Here is a 24,050-nt window from a genome sequence, read left to right as displayed (position 1 = left end):
CCAGACTTGCAGCCACGATAATTAACCATAAAAAGAAGAGGAAATTGTAGCTAGATAGAAACTGCTTTGGAGCTGAAGTTTCCAAGTTACAACACAGAAACTTCAGCCCTAGAGCTGAAGTTTCCCAGTTACAATACAGAAACTTCAGCTCTAGTATGTAATATTAATATGTGGTAAAAAACTTCAGCTCTAGTATGTAATATTAATATGTGGTAAAAAAACTTCAGCTCTAGAGCTGAACTTCAGGCCCGACTACTAGAATGCTGAAGTTTTGCGTGATTGTCTTTGCTACTTCAGCCCCGTATGTTGAAGTTATGCGAAAAAGCGGGTACGCTTGCAATTTTATTTTGCAAAGCGGACACAAGTTAAAATGTGACACAAAAAGCGGGTATAGATGCAAATGCCCGTGCTTTACTGTCTTAACGCACAAAACTGCAAGGCCCAAAATGACCTTTTATGTTGGGCTTTGTTTAGGCCCATGATTATTACCCAACCCATTGCCTTCACTGCAGCTAAGAGTTGACAACTCCATTACTCCATGGCGCACGTTAGCATATAGAGACCCATTTCTTTGCTATCACTGTGAAACTCCGGCGATCTCCGGCAATTCCCTAAGAAAAAAAAATCAAGCAGTGAATATTTTCCGGAGAAATGCAGAGCCAAGACGATATTCGTAATCTTCCAGTCGACATAGCATTCGCTCGCCTCGGAGGTAAAAAAAATCAACTAACAAATAAATGAAATTCGATAAAATCCTAAATTGCTTATTTATTTTTCTTCTGTCAATCATTTTTCTGATGAATTTGATTATCGGATTGAAGAGTGGTTGGCTGATCGGAAGAGAATTCCGGCGGATTGGCGGAAGCGACTTGCGGCTGTGAGAGCTAAGATTACGATGTCGTTCGCTTCGCTGCCTAAAGACATTGATCCTTACTTTCACACTCTTGATGTTGAAGGTTTTTTTTTTTTATTTCTTTTTCTTTTTGTGGTTTCTTTGTTTTTATTTTAGCTGTAAAATTCTTCCTTTTCCCATGAATTTTATGATGTAACAATTCAGGCTTGTAAGAATTTATGCTTTTAAGCCCTAGAATTTGATAATAATCAAGTGTGCTCAGCTCGTGACCTAGTTGCTGCCTTGCTGGTACCTCGAAATAGTACTCTCCCTCCAATTTATGTGATAATTTTTCCTTTTTAATCTGTCCCAAAAAGAAATGTCTCTAATTTGTTCTAAACTACAAGTTTCAGAAGTTTTTCTTTCTTTCTTAAACTCCAAACACCCTTACATAAATTTGGACGGAGGGAGTATCAGTTAGTGTTGATTTTGTTTATCAGTGTACTGCCATACTAAGTTGTAAACTAGCTGAACCATCTTAGAATTAGAGGTTAAAACCAAGAATTCTTTTTGTTCGACCTTTTGTATAACATTAATAAGAACAGGCTATGTTGGCTCCTCTTCTTTTGTTTTTGAAGAAGAAGAAGAAACAGGCTATATTAGTTCTTTGAGAAACTGAAAATACAACTGGAGGTGAAAGTGTATTTGCTAATTATTTTATTAAGAACCGTAAAAAGTGCTAACAATTAAAGGACAGCCCGGTGCACAAAGCATCCCGCGTTCACGCAGGATCCTGGGAAGGGCCGCACCCCTAAGAGTGTGATGTAAACAACCTACCCTAATCCAAGCATCAGTAGTTGCTTCTGCGGCTCGAACCTGTGACCTATAGGTCACACGGATATAACTTTACCGTTGCTTCAAGGCTCTCATTCGAAAATGCTAACAATTATAGAAAAAAGAAAGAAAAAAAAGAGGAACTGGAAAAATGTTACGTACAATTTTGGATAGGCATACATCTTTCTGTTAGTTAAGAACCGATAATCTTTTCTTATATACTTTTTTGTTGTTAAAACCAGGTAGAGGATGATATTTGAAGTATGTTTGCCATTCACTTTCTGACCTTTTATGCTCCTTTCATGGACCTAACGGCTTGTTTGGATTTTTGTTGCGTATTGTTTCGTAATTTATTGTATTCTATTGTACTGTATTATTTTAATGAATACAACGTTTGGATAAATTGTATTGTTTGCCGTTATTTCATGATATCACGCACCAACAAATATAAAGAAAAAACTTGCAATATTACTAGAAAAAGTAGGGTACGAGTCAGAATTATTATAAAAAAAGGTGGGGTAAAGGATAAAAAAGAATTATTTAATAATAAGGAAGGGTAAGATGAGAGGAAAAACAAGGTAACGGTGTGAGCACACCAAATCGGTCGTTACGTAAAGTGACACTTTTCATCGTTACATGATACGATAAAACTTAAGTAACAATCAAAGCAAACATTGTATATAAAGTAACAATACGATACAAAACAATAGGTAAAAACCATCCAAACAAGGTGTAACTACTAACTAGTATAATTTAAAAGAAAATTGGTATAATTTGATGGAAAATTCACTTGTCAGAGGAAAAAAAACCAACAACAAAAATTGGTGGAAATTTCAGCTGCTGGCATACTATTAAGTGACGTTTTGGTTGCATCAATTCTCTGTGGTTCCAAAGAAGATATTTTATACACTCCACTTTTGCTGAGCACGAAAGTATATTGATTGAACATTAATTTTCAGGGATCGGTTATTTGGAAGCCAAAAAAATATATGAGATTCTTCTGAAGTCAGCTCCAGAAAGCCGTAATATTTTTGGTCGGCTTTCAGGTGATGCTGTAAGACCTACTCTCTCTCTCTCTCTCTCTCTTTCTCACACGATATGTATATGTTTGTTTGTTTCCAATATAACGTGATCTTGTTTTGACTCTTGTCAGGGTGTTTGGGAAGCAATAGTGCGTGCCTATGAGAAGGAATACATTTTCCTTGGTGAAGCTGCTCAGACTATGGTCCAAAATGTTAACTATGAGATGTAAATTTGCTAACTTTATCACACTACTAGCAAAACAAATTAAGCTATGATTTGACTGTAGTAATTTTCTATCAAGATGTCTAAGAGCCCTATGATTATTTTGTAGCCCCTATCATAAGAAGCAGATTCAGAAGACACAGCAGCAACTAGCTGAATTGGAGCGCAAAGAAACTGATATAAAAAGAAATGCAGCTGTTTCGGCGTCTAAATATGTAGAGGCTTGTCAGGAGCTGGGCCTGCAGGTTTTAGCTTGCTTGACTCTGTTACCATTGGATTAGCCTTTTTATTCATCTTTCTTTCCATTTATATTATACTTTTCTCTTCTATTCAGGGAATAAATGTGAGGTCAGAACTTTTAGAAACTGCCACTAAATCTCTTCCAACCACATTTAGCAGAATCTTGGAAGTACTTAATGGTGATTCTGTCTCACGGGCTACTGAGTTTTACTCAGATTTTGTCAAAGATGCTCATACAGAAAAGGATGTAGGCGACGAACTTTGTGACTTTCTTTCCCTATATCTGTTGTTAGTGTAGCATCAGTGTTTGGTGTAGCATGGATTACTTAAGTTGTTTGTTCTGGTTGCAGAAAACCGCTGCTGTTGTGTTACTAAATCTGAGGAGTGTTCGTGAAAGGCCCCCTTCGACTGATGTTTCCATAAGCTCTGAAGTATTGGAGGTTATGAAAGCTCAAGGAGGATATAATGACTTAGGTCAAATGACTGTAGAAACTGATATTGCAGCTGATGGGATTGACTGGGATATTACTTTAGATAGCTCTCAAATTGATTGGGACATTGGCACTGTGGAAGAAACAGAAGAAAATGGAAATGGTTTGGGTCCCTATGAGATTGTTAATGCAAGCGATATTTTGCCATCTCCTCGTAATGACAGTGTAGAATCTCATCAGACCGCAAATGAAGAAGGATTCTCAGCTCCTGAGGTCTCTGCATCAGAAATATCTTGGGATATAAGTGTTGACAATCCTCAAGTCGATGTGATTGAAGAAGACAGTTCACAAAATAATGCTGTGGAACTACGTTCTCTTCAAAACAATTTAACTGCAGAGAGGAGTCCTCTACTAGAGACAGAGTACAGGAATAAGATACTTGATGACTTATTTGAGGTCTGTATGAATGGTGTTATCCTCTTTTATTTGATTAGTATCTTTAGACATTTTTTCTTTGTTCGGCACTAGTTTATCAACTTTTGTGCTGGAAATAGGCTCTATTATTGAGGCCGCTTGATTAGGTTGTCGTCAATTTGAACTTTCAATGTCTTCGTTGAGTCGTTTTGCCTGGTGGGTTTGACGGTTTCTGACATCTATTGTTTGATGCTTGGCCATCAGGTGAAAGCATTCTTGAATCAACGGTTGATTGAGCTAAGGAACGAAGAAACTACGTCTTTACAACATCAAGTCCAAGCAGTTGCTCCGCTTGTTCTGCAGCAGTACTCTTCTGATATAATTCAGACAATGCTATCTGACGTTTCCTCAGCCATTTCATTGCTTACAAATAGGAAAACAAGGGACATGATCATGATCCTCAACTCCAAAAGGTACTGATTAGTTATGGATTCCATGAAATTTGTTTTCTGTTGCAAGTTGAATAGTATATTTTCTTCCTTTTTCAGATCTTTATGACATGCAAAGTTCTTGAATCTGCATGCCCCCAATATATCTTTTGTTTTAAACTGCAAAGTATACATAAACTTTATAAGTTTAGTAATCTTATAAAAAAAAACATTAACTTTGTAAGTTCAGTAATCTATTCACTCTTGAAGTTTATGGCATTCAACTTTTGATGGAGTAATAGCTCACTTCTGTTGTCATCATGATGAGATGGTTTCCAGACACTAATACTAGATCATTATTCTATGAAGTTTGTGGACTGCAGATTTAACTATTTGTGTTAAAATTGCATGCTGACTGCTGTATTAATCCTAATTCCAGGTTTTTGGATCGGTTGCTCAATACTTTGGAGGAGAAAAAGCGTCAGGAAGCCAAGTTAAAGGACGGATTAAAGGACTTGTCTACTAGGCGTATGGAACTTCAGAATTCAATGTCTTCATCTTGGCCAAAACAAGTGAGTTTCTTATTTTATTTCCCTTCCAGTTTTGTGTAGTGTGATTTGCATTAATTGCAAAAATGTGTAGCTACTTTGAGTTTAAAGTATTATTTATGTTCTCATAATTTCATTATTTTGGATAAAGTAATAATTTGATTAAAAGTGTGGGCATAAAAATGCCCGTACACAAGAAGTATACCAAAAAGTAGAAAACATTCTCATAATTTCATAACATGCTTTTTCGGATTTTCAAAGGTTTCCGATCCCTGACAAGGGGCCAAGTAAATTATGGAACCTTGTGTACATACAGTGTCTTTTAGACTTCAACTTTTCCTGTGCTTTTGTTGTCAATTACAGTAATTCTTACAGATCTTCTGAACTTCACAATGCTGTAAGTTTATGCTAGATATGTATGTTGGCTTTGCAATACATTTTTTCGAATAGTTATCCCTCCCGCCAAAAAGAAAAAGAGCACCACTATCAGTGCCTTTTGAAATAACCTCGATAATATCTGTTCATATCTCCGAAAGGAAATAAAAATGTGGTGAAGTAAACCATAGCAGAAGTCCCCTGCCTGCTCTTTCTCTCTTGCATTCGTAATTTTTTTCTTGAAATTTGGTTTTTTCTTATGCAGGAAGCAGCTATTGCGAAGACCAGGGAACTGAAGAAACTTTGTGAGAGTACACTTTCATCCATGTTTGACGGACGGCCTGTCAACATCATAGGAGAGATTAATGCATTGTTAATTAGCAGCTAGTGTTAGAAGGCTAGAGCAACTCTTATACATCATGTAACTCTAATTGTTGTTGATACTGTAGAAGTTAGAAATACACACAATTGAACCTGAATTTTGCAAACCACAGGGTATTTTGGTTTGGCACTGCTTCACACCCCCTCTTCCCCGAATGAAAAGACATAAGAAATCAACTTCGTTGTGCTCCCATGGAATGCCATTGTGCTAATTATCCTAATTCTATTTCATGCCCAAACTTCTATTTCATAAGCGTTGAATGTTATACTAGCAACTGGTATTAGTTTTGTGTTGTCAAAGGTTCGGTTGAGGTTTGTTCAAGGCCTAAAGCTAGGTGCATAATAGGCTGAGCGCTTCTTCTTTGCTTAATCGATGCTTCAATGCTAGCACCAAGGCTCTAAGACACACGCCTTACTGTCGCTTATTGTTTTGTTTTGAAAAGAACGACAGCAAGCAAACAATATTTCATCTAGTTATAGTATTTCAATTTATCAGTTAGATAACTGTTGTCTGGGTTTATAGTTTATCATAACTGAACTACATAAATGTTTCTTTTCCTTTTCCTTTAATTGCGCCCTTCTTTATTTGTGCTTTGCGCTTAAATCCTCAATTAACTTCAGAATGTTTTTTCTGATTTTCACCTTTGATACCACTGGATTCGTTCCTGTTGGGTGGAATACGACAAACTCTTAATGTTCTTATATCCTTATTCCTCGATCGCATTTCTATTGTTCTCAAGTATGTAACATTTTTGTTGAAGTACCGTCCAGTCAATTGTCTTTATTGGCTGCGAAACAGTTGAATCTGAGTTCGTAGTGTGATCTAAAATGTTGGTATTTTGAAATGCTATATATTCCCACAGTAGAAAGATAAACGAGTTTGCTCTTCTTTTGGTGAAAATAAATCTGGCAAACAATACTAGAATCTGGTAAAAGCAAGATACGAGGGATGTACTCTCTCGAAAAATCAATGTATGCATTAAATTCTATAGAGGCTATACGAGCATTGCAACTTTATGTTACAATCATCCATTCTGATGCTACAATTTTATTGGCATTGAGCGAGGCCTAAAATAGAACTGGAGCTACAAAATCACGTCACCATAAAAGAATGGAAATGGTTGTGAAGAAGTCCTTAGCATGAAAAGAACTATACAAAGTGGTATTCAGCACATTGCAGAGGATCATCAGATGGAGTAGTAGCTTGCAGTTGGTGAGGCAAAAAAGCGGCTGTTGGTTGAACGAAAGGATCGCTCAAAGGGGTCAACCTCATTGCCTTCTGCTGTGGCTTTATCTTTTCCAGACTTTGCTTTTTCTGGCCCAGACTTCTGTAACACTGACACTAGTGAATGCACAACTTCAGCCATTTGAGGACGGAATTCCTTTTCTGGCTGCGCATGTTTTTCAGCAACAGACACAAAAGTTAAGGATGATTGTCAGTTGAAACCTTTATCTGAAAAGATTTATTATCATAGTTTTGGGGGTACATTAGAGTAGTCTTCTCTAGGAACCAAGCAGATTCTAGTGAAGTTCACTCAATTGTAGTGTGTATGGTGTACTGTACAAACCTGAATGCATTGGGAAATGATGTCAGCATAAGATGAGAGAGCCCTGGAGGAAATTGTTCTCTTTATGGTAGGATCAACCATGTCCAACAAAGACTCACTGTCATGAAGCTTGGAAGAAGCCCATTCTACCAGTGACTGCTCTCCTTTTGGTTTTGAACTGCATTCGTAACAGGAAAAGAGAAAAAAAACTTCAGCAACCAAATAATGGTTTTTGACAAAGTTGAGAGAAAGTTGGCAAGTGGAAGAAACCTGTCAAAAGGGCGCCTTCCAGTTAAAAGTTCAAGAAGCAGCACACCAAAGGAATAGATGTCAGCCTTTGGGTTGCCACTTCCACGTTTGACATGCTCAGGCGCAACATAGCCACTATCTTCAATAGCCATCTCAGAAGCCTGTCTTGCACCAGTAACAATGACAGTAATTGCTAGTGAGTATGTTGAAAAACTTGTGCTGTCATTCTAGTTTACTCAGCATTTCTCTGAGCAGTTCTTTACTAATCATCAATAATAATACTAGTAGTGAAGAAAGGTTATAAGTGTAAAGAAGGTACCTTGATTTTAACACTGTTGCTGGCCAGTGGTCTTAGGACAGCTAGTCCACAATCACAAATACGAGGGTTAAGATCTTCATCAAGCAAGATGTTGGCAGCCTTTAGATTGCTATGGGTGATGGGAGGGACACAGAACGTATGCAAGTAACTGAAAATGTAAGTGGAATGATTAAAGCCATGAACAACAGGAGAGTACTTAAAACATTTATCCTCATCCACCTTGCAGTATTTGCAGTCACAATTACAATGACAATGAAAGCTAGTATTGTTTACTTACTTCAATGCCCTAGCAACGCCAATGGCAATGCGGAGTCGGAGGCTCCAAGTCAGAGGCATGCACAGAACACTGTGCAAGGCATCATCAAGTGTCACATTCCTTATGTACTCATACACAAGGAGGTGATTGCCATGCCCCACACAATATCCAATAAGTGCAACGATATTAGGGTGCCTCAAACGGGATGCAGTTCGAATCACATCCATAAATTGTTCTTCCTCAGTTATGGAGAGTGCTACAGTTTTAATGTTCTTGACAGCCAGAATCTTGCACAACCAAGAAGTAACAAGAGTAAGAAAACTTTGTAAAAAATTCTCTTGGTTACGTGTGGGAAGTCGCTGCTAGGATATACCTGTCCATCAGGGAAATCTGCTCTATAAACAGAACCAAGGGTTCCTTCACCAAGCAGATTACCGGGACTGAAATTACTTGTGGCCAACTGCAACTCTGCTACTGTATAGTGTTTGGCACATATTGGGATTTTGCACTTCTTGGAGAAACTTCTTCTTTTTGACATTTTCAGAGTCATGGTCGGTGCAGGTGGCAATTGCCATGAGGAAATCAGTGGAGGAGAGTCACTGCTGGAGGAATCTGGGCTATCGTATTGAGCAGCTAAAGGACCAGTGGTGACTGGTAAAATGAAAAGCACAAACAGAGAAAATATCTATAAGAAATGTGGTTCATTTTCACAGGAAAAAGGGTGCATTATCATTGGCGTATACATTAGGCATTATCAAGATTGTAATTCATGATAATATAATTTCATAAAATTGTACAAGGCATCTAACTGTAAAATGAAGTGGTTTCTGAAGAATTATATCTGACCTTGGGGTGCACTGATTGGAAGAGACTGCAATGAACTTATGCTGCCTCTTATGCTGTCGAGTGTCTGTTTTTGGGATCGACGAATCCGGAAAGTGATAAAGACTGCTGCACCAAATACAGTCAGTACAGCTCCAACAACCATAATAACTATTCCTCCAGAGCCTGGTCTTTTCTTTCTGTTGTCTCCTGTTTCATGAGAAGGATATTTCTCAATGGCACTTGATTTTGTTGTTGGAGGACTAGAAATATTGGGCATAACATCAGTAGGAAACTTCCAGGGAAGATAGTCTGCTCCTCCACTGTGAAACCGATTACCCCCAATCCTGATTATTAGGGAAAGACACAAAGCCAAACGTCAAGTAGGGTAAAATATACCAACAAATAGACTTTGAATCCAGAGTTTTTACCATAAGTTGTTTATATTTTGAAAGCTCCCAGGAATAACACCACTAAAATGATTATCTTCAATGTTCCTGGAATAGACACAATTGAGCAATTTGAGTGTCTTAGAATTTAAACTTCAATAGATACACTCATCAAAACTGATAACTCACAGGTCATGTAGATGAAGGTCAGCCAGAAAAATTACTGATCCAGTGAATTCATTGCTCTGAAGATACCTGCCAAAAGTACCTCATTGTACTAATGGAATATGCAACTGGTAGAAATGCTGACAGTTGTGAAAAAACTTACAATTTTGTAAGGTTCTTCAGAGCTCGAAATGAAGCAGGTAAATCTCCACTGAACTTGTTGTGTGACAGATCCCTGTTGAAACAAATTTTTGTACGTAAAATTTTCTTGCCAAGCTCAATTTCTTTACTACTTCAACCCTATACAGCATTGTCTTATGCACCTTTGTTTACCTCATCTATTTGTTTATAGAAAGTACCTCCTGAATTTGCATACATAATGCAAGTATTCTAACTCATATTTCGGTTGATCACCTTCTAAAGTCAGAAGTATCATATAGAGAGAGACATCTATTGATAAATGACAGATTAGTATAAACAATGGAATTCAAGACATGCCGCACTAATTACAAACTTGAATCTCGAGCAGAGATCTCGCTACACATTAAAAATATGGCAATGAAGGCTTGAAGCTGAAGCTGTGTCTCATTCAATTACAGAAGGCAGATAATCGATTTTGAGCAGAGATCACAGTTTGCTTCCAAATAAAAACTAGGAAAAAGAAATCAAGAACAAGAAATATATATCATACATCATTATAAGATTGTCCAAGCCCCCAAAGACATCTGCCAGTGGTCCAGACAGTAGGTTCTGGCTCATATTTCTGCAACAAAAGAACACTTGTTAGGACTCTGAGAATGAAATAACCAAAATACTGATAGAAAAAAGAAGCTGCTTACAGGTGCCTGAGATGTTTCATTGAACTCACAGAAGCGGGAATGCTTTGAGTAAAGTTATTGCATGCCAAATTTCTATATCAACCAAAACAAGGAGCACAGTTTGTGAGATAATGAGCTAATTTCTTGCTCTGAATAGGAAAACTAATTCACAACGATATTCATCTTACAAGTCTGTGAGATTATGTGGCAAGCTATTTGGTATCTCGCCATGAAATTGGTTAGAGCTAAGATCTCTATACAAACAGAAACTATGAGTGATAATCTCAATATTTTTTACATTTTCGTATATAAAATGACACCAAATGAAATAACTTACAGGTGCTTCAAATGTTGTAGACTAACAAGTTGATCTCCAATATTACCAGTAAGATTTAACCCTTGAAGTTTACTGCAGGAAACACAGAAACAGGCAATTCAATTGGCTTAATTTGTTGGTGAGTTTGAATTTAGCGACAAAAGATAGAGTAATCAATTATTTTCAGTAAAGTACATCTCAATTACTGATGATTGATAGCAAGAAACCCCAGTCCATGATTCTTCACAAGGATCACCTCCCTCTAATTTCCAATTCTTAAGTTCAGTAGGGCTGTTTAGAGCTCTGTACAAATCTCTCAGTGCTTGAACTGCAAAAATGAAAATGCTCTAATCAAATAAAATTTTCTAATCCCAACTCAAGTCACTTCTAAAACTGCCCAAATCAAGAAGTAACAACCACCAAATTAAGAACAGTTTCAGAGAAATGCATCAAAATTAGGAAAACCCAAAATAATGAGTGAAAATACCTTGGAGATCATCAGTGCGGGCAAAAGCTTGAAAGAATAGAACCCCAAAAAGCAAAATTGCAGCAGTAACCAACCCCAGATTTCTCTGCTTAGCCATTGTGCACAGCAACATACACAGAGATCTCCTCTTAACTTCAAATCACGTAACACTGGTGGAAATGCAAAAATCGGTTATTCTATAATCATCAAGCCCAAGAAAAATTAAAAGATATAAAAGAACTACAAACTCACAATAAAAACCGGTAGTAAAACAAGAAAACCCAACTCAGAAAAGAAGAAGATTCAAGAAGTAGCATGAAGACTACTCATACATTAATAAAAAAAATCAGAAACATTCGTGCTTGACAGGATTACAAAACCAACCCCCCCCCCCCCCCCCAAAAAAAAAAACCAGAAAATCAGACTTTAATTTGTTAGAAGCATGCAAAGAAACAAATTATGGGTAAGGAATTGGAAGAGAGATAGGCATACCCAGACGAAGATTTTTTTTTTTTGAGAATCAAAATGGAGAAAGGGCTCTCTGTTGAGTAATGACGTTGCTTCGAGTCCAGTAGAGTTGAACGGTTAGTTAGTTATAATAGAAGCTGTGCCGCCTCAAAGGAGCGCGGGAAAGATTTTCTTCTTCCACGGCTTTAGTTCTTATAACCTGCCCGGAAATGAAATTTCTTTTAACTATAAAGTGATGCTGTAATTTTTTTTTAAATGTAGTTTTACTTTTAGCCGATCGTGTCATATTATTTCCTTTATTTTCTTGGTTATGAATTCACGTTATTATAATACATTTCTTGTGATCAATTTTTGAGTAACTTGATAGTAAGCAGAGATAAAAATTCACCACAAGGATTCAAAAACATTCTCTCTTATGCTAAGGTGATTCAACAATGTATATTTATGTACGTAGAAATTTTTTTTACCTTTACATATAGTATAATTTTTTGGCAAGCAGGATTCAGTTAAACTTTCTCCGATAAATATGATTATGTCAAGCTTGATAGTATAAAATATCTTTGCATCACTTGCCTAAAATACTTAAAACCATCTATAATAAGAGTATGTTGATAACTTAAAAGAGAGAGTAAGTAAAAAATTATTACCAATTTAACCACATTGATAATATTAAAATTTCTTTCTTGATATATGTAACTTTTATAAAATTTTGTTAGGGAGCGTTTCCTCATTAAATGGACCTTACGCGGCACGAATCTGGATATAATCGAGTTCTAATACAGACCAGACATCGGGTGGAAAACCAAAAAAACGTTTATCCATTTCTCATGCTCTTCCATTATCCTTCCCACCCATCCCTCCTTTTTACCCTTCCCTCTTTGGAGAAAACATTGCTAAAGGAGTAAAATTTATGATACTATCAAATTCGGACTTACTATGGTTTCACTCGATAGGATTTAAGATCGTTTGTGCATTAATTTGGAACAATCTTGTGACTCTAATTAATGTGTAGCAATATTCAAGTATTTATGGAAGAAACACAATTGCATTCTTTTAACAATGTTGTAACAACAAATTTTCGCGTCAAGAAAATAAATAATTAAGACTGAAAAATTGCGTAACAAATGTAGTATTTGATTTCAATAAATGAAAGTGTTACAATCTCTATGGTATTCCTCTGATTCTTCAAGAATGTAAAGTACCTTAATGAGCTTGACTTTGATTTGATTTAAGCGCTTGTAAAAGCTTGATCTTGAATCTCCTCCTTGAACTTGAATTTGGGTTTGATCATGAACAAGTAATTTGATCTTGAACGCGTTGGTATTTGATTTGGCTTTGTTCTTGATCTTGAACTTGTAACTTGAGTGCTTCAGTGCTTGAACTAGTAGCTTGTAGAGAAATCTGCGGTGTTTGATCCACGAGCTCTCTGCTTGCATCTTGTTATCACTTCTGGTGTCTTCTAGCTTTATGAAGACTTCTATTTATAGTTGTAGGGAATGGTGTGGCTCTGCAATTTGATTGGTCCGTTTGAACAGACCAATACCATCCAGACACTTGGCACAAATCTATTGGTTGTTGATTTGATTTGGTATGCCACCCCTTTCCTAACACGTGACATGATTTCATTGGCTCATTTATTTATCTTGGATTGTCATATCATTTGACATGTGTCTTGATTTTATTGGCTCGTTTTTTGACTTGGATTGTCACATCACTCGACACGTGGCATGAGGCTGGGCCTTAAGATGGGCTAATGGTCATTTGAACCTTGGGCCAATAAAATGGGCTTATCATTTAATATGTAGTCCAATTAAATGGACTAGCCCAAAACACATGTATTGGATTAAGATAATTAGTCCAATTTATTAGTCACAATATTTGTTTGGACTAATGTCTTGAATTTAATATGGTCCAAATTATTTTATGGATTTAAATCCGACAAAATTTAAATGCTTACAAATGCATTTCTACAATCACTTTAAGTTGGATGCCGCTTGAGATATAAGATGAAATAAGTATGGTATAAATATTGATATTACTTTACTCAATGTTTATATTTTAAATCCTGCATAGCTAATATAAAATTTAATACACTAATTAATATATTATTTATTACTAATATAGCATGAATAACAATATTTGGATTAAATACTAAAATATAAAATTATCCTTTATATTTTCCTCAAACCCATCATCAATGCTCTTTATATTTTATTAAGTTTAAAATTAAACATATATATTAAACTTTTTATCCTATATATCTCATTTTTAATTAAAAAACCAAACGCATAATAAAACATAATTTGTGTATTACATCCCGGTGTTAATGATCCATGCACTATTAATCATTGTATTACCACCACTACATAATCTGTTTATTAATCAAATGACCCCCTAATTTTGCTACTTTGTTGAAGTCGGAAATAACTTAAATATGATAAAAAGAAATACAAAAAAAAATAGCGAAAAAGAATAAGTTTGAAAATTGGACATTCATATAGAGATAGGATTTTTTATTTATTTACTTGGATTAAAAAGGGTATTTTACCCAAGATCTATACTTATATAATAATGGTTCTAAACTTCTATAAACACTATAATTATGGTCTTCGATAAGAAATTGTCCCTCTTAAATCTCCTAAAAATGTAAATAAATTAATTATTAGTTCATGTAGTAGTTTGAATAACAAGTACTATGTTTTTCCAGGTCTTCTATGTATTACCTCATTTCAAAATGATTCTCACAATTCTACAAGTATTAATTTTTTTTCTCAAATTGTGGTCGCTATTCCGTTATTTTTATCACATAAACAACTTGTTCCAACAGTCTAGAGGAAAATTTATTAAACATGGAGTTTAATAAAATTTTGAAAATTGTTCAAGTTATTACTACTATTAATAAGCCACAATCGAGAGGAGCTTCCGGATCATGTGAATTTACAAAAAAACCATAGAGATTTAACTTTATCCCAAGAATTGACAAAATAACCAAGTCAATAGTAATCAGGCGTGGACAACTTTGCAAGAAAACGGAGCCCCACTTCAATTTTTCTTCCGCACATCAATTTGTAGGCTCTTAAACACTATCACTTCTTTTAGTAAAAATAGCACGGTATAGCCAGTTTTCGGATTGGTCATTTAAAAATAGCCAGCGTTTACGAAGTCAATAAAAAATAGCCACTATTTTGCTACAACAGAGACCGGTCCAGCATAATATACTGGAGTTCGGTGCACCTGTATATGAACTCCAGCATATTATGTTAGACCGGTATACTTTGCTGACTCCAGTATATTATACTGGACAATTATACTTGCTGGAACTCCAGTATATTATGTTGGAGTTCTAGTGTACTTATGCTGGAACTCCATCATATTATGCTGGAGTTCCAACATACTTATCGTGGAACTCCAGTATAATATGCTGGAGTTCAAGCATACTTATGCTGGAGTTCAAGCATACTTATGCTGGAACTCCAGTATAATATACTGGCGTATTTTTCAGGTTTTGAACAGTATTTTCGCTCAGATTTATCTTTACATAAAAAGTGGCTAAATTTCGATTACTTTTGAAACTGGGCTATTTTGAACGACCACTTATAAATCTGGCTATTTTTGAATTTCTCCCCTTCTTTTAACATAGAAAAAGAAAACCTGGGCCCACTGAATATGTGGATCTCTTTGCTGAGATGAATATGACAACTTTTCAAATGCCAACTCTTGGAGTATAATTTTATTTTTATCTCTTATTTAGCTCTTTACTAATTCTAATTATCTTTATAAAAATTTAGTACATTTAGCAAACCTCTGCGAAATTTAAATGCCAGCAAAAGCCATTTTACATGATAATGTTAGGAGATAGAATAGAGATTAGAGTGAGGTAGGCTACATATTCATTTTGGAATCTTTTCATATGTTGGGTTTTTTTATGTAAAGATGGGATGATGTTGGGACTTCCTAAAAGAAATAGCGCTGTGGAAATACATAAAGGGCTATAATCTATACTATATTAAAAGCACGAAGGCCCTTAGCGAAATGTCGTTCGTCTTTTTTACCCTTTAAAAATAGATTTTATATTGGACAAAATTATAATTTAAGTTATTTTCCTAATATTTAGAGCTTTAAACCAACTAAAACTTGGTTATTGTAAATCTTTCCTTGTTTGCAATACTTATTAAGTCCTAATTTAAGTCTTTAAATCGATATGAAAGTCCTAATATTTGCTTTACATAAATTCAGTTTTATGTGCGTAACTGTGACGACCCAAAGGGTCATCACCGTAATTCTTCCTAGTTCTGTACTTCCGAGGCCCTGAAAACCTCGGTTTTAGTTGTCTCAATTTGCGTGCGCAGTTCGGGCGCGTAGCCGAAAAGTTTTTATGTTAGAATATGCGAATTTTGTGAAAAATTTGATGAATTTTGATATTAATATGCATAATATTGACTTCGGTCAACATTTTGGGTAAATCGGACCCGGACCTGTGATTCGACGGTCCCGGAGGGTCCATAGAAAAATATGGGACTTGGGCGTGTACCCGGAATCAAATTCCGAGGTCCCAAGCCCGAGAAATGAATTTTTGTGTGAAATTGTTTTCTGAAATTAATTAAGGAAAATGAAGAAGAAAATTGATCAGAAAACTGTGGTATCGGGCTCGTATTTTGGTTCCGACGCCCGGTACGAGTCTTAAATATGTTTTAAGCATTATCTGTAAAGTTTGGCTAAAAACGGACATCATATGACATATTTCGGACTTAAAATGGGGAATTTGAGTTTTTATGAAAGTTGAAAGAAAATCATGTATTTTGAGGCTTGATCCTATGTATATGATGTTATTTTGGCGATTTGATCGCACGAGTAAGTTCGTAAGGTGTGTCGCACCTCCTTTTTCCGCCCCCGCGAGGGTGCAAGGGAGTTTTCTCCAATTAAAGGACAATCGAAACAGGATTTGTTTGTTTGTTTCAGAGTCGCCACTTGGGAATTTTAAGGCGTCCCAAGTCACCAATTTTAATCCCTGAATCGAGGAGAATATGACTCTGTTTATTATTCTGCGAACCAGAAATCCTGAGTAAGGAATTCTGTTAATCCGGAAGAAGGTGTTAGGCATTTCCGAATTCCGTGGTTCTAGCACGGTCGCTTAACTGTTTTTATTCTTGGCTTAATTATCTCGATTTTACATTTTTATTGCATGATTTTGTTACCGCTTCTGTTTAGATTGTTTATAATTAAAGACCCTTCTTCGAATCGAATCACGCGTACGTGTATTCGCTTTATATATTATATATTTTTTAATGTAAAAAATCGTGTCACACGTACGTGTACACAATGATATTGATAATATATTTATTATAAAATAATTATTTTTTCGAAATTGTGTTTTAAATAAAATCAAGAACATTCGCACTTTTTGTATGATTAAGTAGTGAACCGCACATCTCGGGTTTTATGAAATTAATTTAAGATCCTCCGACGAATCTCTTTTTAATAAAAATTTGCTCGAAGTTGCGCGAACGCATAATCCGAATTGCCTTTAGAAGTATAATCAAGTCACGCGAACGCATCCTTAATTATGCAAATATTCTTAACAGTAATATAAATTCTCTACAAATGTTTAGTGCATCCATCTATTTTTAAATGTAAGAGTCATGGAGAATCACCGATTGGGATGCCACCAAATTTCTTGACAAAGAATTCAAAATTTATTAGGCGTTGCTACAAGTCTTATTTTACGCGTATGAATTATATACCTCAAAACTATTCAAATTTTAAAGAATTAATGATATGAAAAAGAAACAAACAACATGTAACTAAAAATACTACCATTTTTATCGTGGATACAACATTAATATATCCAAAAATCGAATCGCATATAAAACTGGAAAAAGAATTAATTTGATAAACAAATTAATAGTTTCTGAAGAATTTTTATTGTTAGATTTAATGCGAACTCTATTTCTACATATCCTTGACATAAAATGTTGCAATTCGTGCTTATAAATCCCATATCCTTCTCATATACTTGTTTTTAGTCCAAAGTTATAATTGTTTGGTTAATTTGTTTACAATGGTAGATAAGAATCAAGTTGATAAGAAAGAGAACTATTATACAAATTGATTCAATAAAATTGCATCACATGCAATATAGTTGTACGTTTGAACCATTCCTAATATTCTAAACTCGTAACGAATTATATCAACTCACCTTTCACTTATGGTTATACATGTAACTGTTATCACGCCATGTACGAACAACATACAAATTTCATCAATCTAGCTTTAAATAAAATCGGACTTTTGTGACAAAATATGCTAGTAATGTAGTTTCTTGATACTTCCATACTATTCCATATTTAGCCAACAATATCATAAGATTTAATTAATGGCTAGCTTTCTGCCATGTTCCCTATCTTATAATTTGAATATAGCTATACTTAATGAAATTCTGAAATAAATAACATTATTACAAAGCTTATGCGAATTTCAAAGGATGATTAACTAACAGTTCTCACATCAAATGTAAGCTACTATATTAACCAGCTGAAACAAAACTGAAATTTAAACTAATAGATTTAAACGAGTAAAAGACATAATTATAATTCCGAACTTCATTTATTTGGCAATGTTGAAGCTTTCCACAACATGAGTCTAAAATATATACCTGATATTGGAAGCAAAAGAAAATGAAGATGAGAATCAGCAGCAGTAATAACAGTACAACAGCAACAACTGCCCAGCAACAGTAACAACCCAGTAACAGACCGGTGGAGTAGTAATCCCAAAAACAAAAGCTTTAAGCTTTGAATGAAACAACAACCATTAATACTAATTTCAAACAAAGAAAGAAAGCAGAAGATTTTTTAGTTTTTATTTTTATTTTGAAAGCTTAAATATTTTTCGGAATTTTTCTTTCTCTTAAATGTTCAGCCCTTTTTTCTCTCTTCTATTCTCTGTCCGTTTTTTTCTCTCTATCTGTATGTGTATTTTTTTCTCTGTGTCCCTCTATATTCTGATTTCAAGACCTCTTCTTATAACCCATCCCATAAACCTTTCAATTAATTAAAATCCATACTTTTTCTCTACCCAACCCATTATCTTCCCACTCATCCCCATTACATTAAATAAACATATCACACCACCCCATTATATTTTGTCCCCCATGCCTAACATAAAATAATGCAAGATTCCCCCTTTAAATTAAATCTTGTCCCCCCTTTATATTAAACAACTATATCACAACCCACCCCATTTCATTTTGTCCCCCATGCTTCAAATAAACAATTACAAAATGTACAATTCCTAAACTACCCCTCACGACCTTACTGAAATTACCAAACTACCCCTGAACGTACTACAAATTACCAAACTACCCATCAGCTATAACACATCATTTAATCAAACTTAACCAAAATATAGACAATATGATTAATTTCTAACAATGTTCAAACAACAAATTTCATGAACATGATTTCTTCAATATTTCAACAACAAAGCACATGAACATGATTTCAACAACATTTCAACAACAACTCACATGAACACAAATTGAACAACAAAGAACAACTAAAATTTGATTTGAACAATATTTTAGCAACAAACAATCCTATTTTCGGATTCAAACAACTACAACAAACAAGTATATTTAGATTTCTAACTTCAATCATATTGAACTTAAAATCAACCATAACAACATTACAACCAACAATTCCTATATCAAACTTAAACAAGATTATGAGACAAATTCACGAAATAATCATAAATGATAAACAAGAAATCAAACTATACAAAATTCGGATTCAAGATCATCCAAACAAAGTATGAACATGAATGAATCTATTTTAACACAACAAACATGACGGATTAAACGATTAAATCAATATATTTCCTTTAACACAACTAAATTCTTTTTAGACAAATAACAAGATCGACGAATAAACAATTATGAACTTAAGCTTGATCTTAACAATATTAACAATTTCTAACAATACATAAACACATGAAACAAATTGAAGAAATAATTAATTAAACTTCAATTTGTATCTAACAAACATTAAACTAACAAATATTCACTTAAACAACAATACAAACATGAAATAAACATGAAACATAACTAATTAATCTTTCGTTTGAAATCTGAAAAATTAATTTAACAAACAACACATGAGCATGAACTAAAAATTAATTCAAACGATAAACAAAACAAACATTTGCCGATTTTAGATTCGAAAATATCAAAGAAAAATACGGACAAAATAAAACTCAAAAACTACTAACCGGATCGAAATGAAATATGTACGGACTGTTTCGACGAACCTCGAATGAGAATGAATCTGTCCGGATTCGACGACGAACTCAACGACGAACTCACCTTCCTTGTAAACTTTGACGAACTCAAAACGACGCTCGACGACCTCGACTAAAACTCAACCGAGCAGCTCAGCAGTCCGCAGCTTCAACCCAGCTGAAACGAAGGAGAAGTGATGAACGGAACGGGAAGCAGCTGGTCGACGTTTGGACGCCATGGACGTGAAGCAAAAGCAGCAGCTCGGAGACGGCTTCCATGGAGACGCTCAAGCTGAAGAAAACGAAGAAGAACAGCAGCAGCTGAGGCTTGTTTTGGCCTCAAACTACTCGACGGAAGCAGCTGGCCTCAAGCTCATCCATGGCGGAATGAGCTGGACGACGAGGGCAGCGACGGGCTTGGCCGTGACGAGCAGCGACGATGGGAGCTTCGAACAACAGCTGACTCGTCGAGGGCTGTGTTTGTTTGGTTGAGACACAGAAGCAGCATGGTCAGCCATGAGCGTCGAGCTCAAGCTTGAGCTCGACGAGCTTCGTCAATGGCGGATAGGGCTAGGAATTTCGGACGAAGAAGAAGAAGATGAAGACGATGTAACCATGGGTGGTCGGAGAGCAGCTTTGTTGCTGCGTCAACTATTGGACGGTGGTCGACGGGCGGACATGGGAGGGTAACTTGGAACTTGAGGAAGAAGAAGAAGATAGGAGGGTGGCGGATGATTTTGCAATTTTTAGGGTTTTCTTCATTTTGTTTTGTTTTGTTTTTCTTTTTGTAAAATGTAAGACAAAAGGGGTTTGGGTCTATTGGGTTATGGACTGGGTCGACCCAGTTCGAAATGGACTGGGTCGTAGGGAAGATTGGGCCATTTTTTGGGCCTGTGGCTTGAAATTGAAGAAGAGGCCCAATTCCGACTTTCCTTATATTTTCGCTCTCTTTTCTTCTTTTATTTCTCTAAAACTAAATTATAAAAATACTTAAACTATTATTAAGAACTAAATTAAGTTATAAAAGCCAAATTAACTCCAAATAACAATTAACGCACAATTAAGTAATAATTAAGCATAAAATTGTATATTTGGACATTAAATGCTAAAATTGCAAATGACGCCTATTTTTGTAATTTTTAATTTTTGTAAAACAAATTTAATTACTAACAATTGTAAAAATAAATCCTACATGCAAAATGCGACATATTTTTGTATTTTTATTAATTTAACAAATAAACATGCACAGACAAATACAAATAATTATTCAAAATATCACAAAAATATCACAAAATTGCACACCAAAGAAAAATCATTTTATTTTTGAATTTTTTGGGAGTAATTCTCATATAAGGCAAAAATCACGTGCTTACAAGGTGTTTTTGAAATTATATGAATGTTTGGTTTGGAGCCCCGAGGGCTCGGGTGAGTTTTGAGTAGGGCCCGGGAGGTCTTAGACTTAGAAAAATATACAGGTTCAGATGTTGCAGGCCCAGCACGGCCGCGGCCATTTCCGCGCGGTCCGCGCTGGCAGCCACGCGGCCGCGGTGCTTTTCTGTGCAGTCCGCGTGGTGGGGTTCAAAGGGTCGACCAGCGCGGCCGCGCACCAAATCAGTGCGGTCCGCGCTGGGTGGGTTCAAAGAGAGCCCACTTCTCCCCTCCCTCGGCGCGGCCGCGGCCATTTCTGTGCGGTCCGCGCCAGCCCCCAGCAAAATGTATAAATTCGGGATTTTCAGACATTTTTTCCACTTTTCAAAAACCCAAAACCTAAGAGGCGATTTTCCAAACAACTTTTCTTCTTCAAAACGATTGGTAAGTGATTTCTAACTCATTTTCTTCACTTCTTAACATCTTTTAACATGATTTCAACTTCAAAACAAAGATTTTCATGGGGGAAATTGGGTGTTTTGGGTAGAACCTAGGTTTTCTACAAATTGAGGAGTTGGACCTCAAATTGGGGTCCGATTTCAAAACAAAGCATATATTTGGATTCGTGGGAGAATGGGTAACCGGGTTTTGGTCCGAACCTCGAGTTTCGACCACGTGGGTCCGGGGGTGTTTTTGACCATTTTGGGAAAAACCTTGTAAAATTTATTTTTCATGCATGGGGAGTGATTCATTTAGTAATTATTAATGTGATTAAGTAACTTATGACTAGATTCGAGCGGATTGGTGGTGGAATCAAGAGGTAAAGCTATACTAGAAGCGTGAGTTGAGTTTGGAGCATTCGAGGTAAGTGTTTGTTCTAACTTTGGCTTGAGGGAATAGGATTAGGATGTTATTTGCTACTTGCTAATGTGGAGTACGGTATATAGGCATGGTGACGGTTATCTATGCACCGAAATCTAGCATGACCGTGAGTCTTAATTGCTTTTAATTCGAATAACGTGACACAATCTCCTTATTTATTCGATGAGTTTCGTATAATGTGAACGGTTGAGGTAAAATTGTGATTGGTGTACTTTTGGAGCGTTAGCTCGAACATGAATGGTGTTAGTTGAGGAAGAAGGGATTTAAAAAGAGAATGTGTTGTGATTACTCCCTTGTCGGGATGTGTAGACCGATATATATACTCTCCCTTGCCGGGATATTTTGTGTTGTTAGTTGTACCCTTGCCAGGTTAGAGTGATATGTTGTTGATTTCCCCTAATGGGGCTCTCCTTACAAAATCAGATGGTTCGAGTTATATTATGGGATCGTGTGGCACGCCGTTCACTTATATATAATATTATGGGATCGTGTGGCACGCCGTCCACTTATATATGATATTATGGGATCGTGTGGCACGCCGTCCACTTATATATGAACATTGAGATCGTGTGGCACGCCGTCCACTTATAAATGATATTATGGGATCGTGTGGCACGTCGTCCACTTATATATGAAAATTGGGATCGTGTGGCACGCCGTCCACTTACAAATGATATTATGGGATCATGTGGCACGCCGTCCACTATATATATATATATATATATATATATATATATATATATATATATATATATATATATATATCATGGGAACCGGAGTTTCTTCTGTTTATTTCCGATATTTCATTTTTATCTGTTACTCTTCGATGGCATGTCCCCTCCTAGCTTTACTTTGTATTATCTTGTTATTGTCTTCTTGCACTTGTATATATATCTGTACAGGTTAATTGTGGTAGGTCCTGTCTAGCCTTGTCACTACTTCGCCGGGGTTAGGCCAGGAACTTACCAGCACATGGGGTCGGTTGTGCTGATGCTACAGTCTGTGCATTTTTGTGCACAGATCAGGGAACAGCTTACGGACCACAGCAGTAGGACTTCTGCGAGCTATCTTCAGTCCAGGGACTCTCGAGGTAGCCTAGCTGGCATTCGCAGGCCGAAGCCCCTTTCCATGTTTTCGTTTGTTCATCTTGTATCAGACAAACATGATGTATTCCCTTTCAGACATTGTTTGTAGTATTCTGTAGTAGTCCGTGAGCTAGTGACACCAGACCTTGGGTAGTGATGTGTATTAAACTTCCGCACTTTTGGTTTTCAGTTGCTTTAGATTTAAAGTCTTCCGCTTAAATTTTGTCTCGTTCATTTTATTGTTTGAAAGAAAGCAGGAAAGGTGTTTTAAATATTTGGCTTGCCTAGCTCCGATAGTAGGCACCATCACGACACCCGATGGTGGGAAATCCGGGTCGTGACAAGTTGGTATCAAAGCATTAGGTTACTTAGGTCTCACAACCCACAGACAGCTCGGTAGAGTCTGAGGGATCGGTATGAAGACGTCTGTATTTATCCCGCAGAGACTACTGAGTTAGGAAAACTTCACCTTGTTCATTCTTGTCGTGCGATTCTGTTTCTCAAGTACTGATTGTCTTTCCACTCTGTTCTTTTGCAGATGGAGATGACACGTGCTTCTTCTTCTACCGCGCAGCAGCCCGAGCCCCCAGCAGCAGCTCCTATCAGGGGCAGGGGGCGAGGCCGAGGCCGTGCCAAAGGCCGAGGCCGGGGCAGAGCTCATCCCCGAGCGGCAGTCCCAGAGGTGGAGCCTCATGTTGACTACGACGAAGGGGTTCCAGCTCCAGCAGCTCCGGTGGGCCCAGCTCAGGTTCTAGAGGGTTTCATAGCCACTCCAGTGCTTCAGGATGCCTTGGTCCGACTGGTAGGCATTGTGGAGGGCATTTCTAGAGCGGGTTTGCTTCCCATAGCTCCAGCCACATCTCAGACTGGGAGAGGAGTTCAGACTCCCGATACTCGT

At 36.4% G+C, this 24,050-nt stretch overlaps 2 protein-coding genes across 4 annotated transcripts; one reads left to right on the top strand and one right to left on the bottom strand.

Annotated features, from left to right (window-relative positions):
- The first annotated feature begins 518 nt into the window (after nucleotides 1-518).
- LOC104243981 (CDK5RAP3 protein homolog) lies at nucleotides 519-5,949 on the top strand. Its single transcript, XM_009799271.2, has 10 exons — nucleotides 519-712; nucleotides 822-956; nucleotides 2,626-2,720; nucleotides 2,820-2,914; nucleotides 3,021-3,156; nucleotides 3,246-3,398; nucleotides 3,502-4,038; nucleotides 4,261-4,469; nucleotides 4,864-4,996; nucleotides 5,613-5,949. The coding sequence occupies exons 1-10, from the start codon at nucleotides 652-654 to the stop codon at nucleotides 5,733-5,735; spliced, it is 1,677 nt and encodes a 558-aa protein (XP_009797573.1). The 5' UTR covers nucleotides 519-651; the 3' UTR covers nucleotides 5,736-5,949.
- Nucleotides 5,950-6,695: 746 nt separating this feature from the next.
- LOC104243989 (protein STRUBBELIG-RECEPTOR FAMILY 2) lies at nucleotides 6,696-11,664 on the bottom strand. Of its 3 annotated transcripts, none has more exons than XM_009799281.2 (17): nucleotides 11,568-11,664; nucleotides 11,097-11,245; nucleotides 10,805-10,937; nucleotides 10,631-10,702; nucleotides 10,482-10,547; nucleotides 10,315-10,386; nucleotides 10,167-10,238; nucleotides 9,639-9,710; nucleotides 9,500-9,565; nucleotides 9,353-9,418; nucleotides 8,946-9,268; nucleotides 8,473-8,750; nucleotides 8,121-8,386; nucleotides 7,844-7,991; nucleotides 7,546-7,685; nucleotides 7,297-7,453; nucleotides 6,696-7,119 (listed from the first exon to the last, which is right to left on the bottom strand). In XM_009799281.2, exons 2-17 carry the CDS (start codon nucleotides 11,206-11,208, stop codon nucleotides 6,916-6,918), a joined length of 2,247 nt encoding a protein of 748 aa, XP_009797583.1. In that variant the 5' UTR covers nucleotides 11,209-11,245; nucleotides 11,568-11,664; the 3' UTR covers nucleotides 6,696-6,915. The 3 variants fall into 3 exon arrangements, with proteins under 3 accessions (XP_009797583.1, XP_009797589.1, XP_009797595.1); XM_009799287.2 differs by lacking the exon at nucleotides 11,568-11,664 and adding an exon at nucleotides 11,328-11,396; XM_009799293.2 differs by lacking the exon at nucleotides 10,482-10,547.
- Nucleotides 11,665-24,050: the final 12,386 nt, after the last annotated feature.

The sequence above is a fragment of the Nicotiana sylvestris genome, chromosome 3, assembly GCF_000393655.2.
Source record: "Nicotiana sylvestris chromosome 3, ASM39365v2, whole genome shotgun sequence".
NCBI classification, from domain to species: Eukaryota; Viridiplantae; Streptophyta; class Magnoliopsida; order Solanales; family Solanaceae; genus Nicotiana; species Nicotiana sylvestris.
The sequence above is the reverse complement of the archived record's forward strand: the minus strand, read 5'-3'. Positions and strand labels throughout refer to the sequence as shown.

Coding starts and splice junctions, on each gene's coding strand:
- LOC104243981 (XM_009799271.2), top strand. CDS start 652: ATGCAGAGCCAAGACGATATTCGTAATCTTCCAGTCGACATAGCATTC. Junction 713..821: donor AGCATTCGCTCGCCTCGGAG/GTAAAAAAAATC, acceptor ATCGGATTGAAG/AGTGGTTGGCTGATCGGAAG. Junction 4,039..4,260: donor TACTTGATGACTTATTTGAG/GTCTGTATGAAT, acceptor CTTGGCCATCAG/GTGAAAGCATTCTTGAATCA.
- LOC104243989 (XM_009799281.2), bottom strand. CDS start 11,208: ATGTTGCTGTGCACAATGGCTAAGCAGAGAAATCTGGGGTTGGTTACT. Junction 7,686..7,843: donor GCAACAGTGTTAAAATCAAG/GTACCTTCTTTA, acceptor GGTGCAAGACAG/GCTTCTGAGATGGCTATTGA. Junction 7,454..7,545: donor GGAAGGCGCCCTTTTGACAG/GTTTCTTCCACT, acceptor TTACGAATGCAG/TTCAAAACCAAAAGGAGAGC.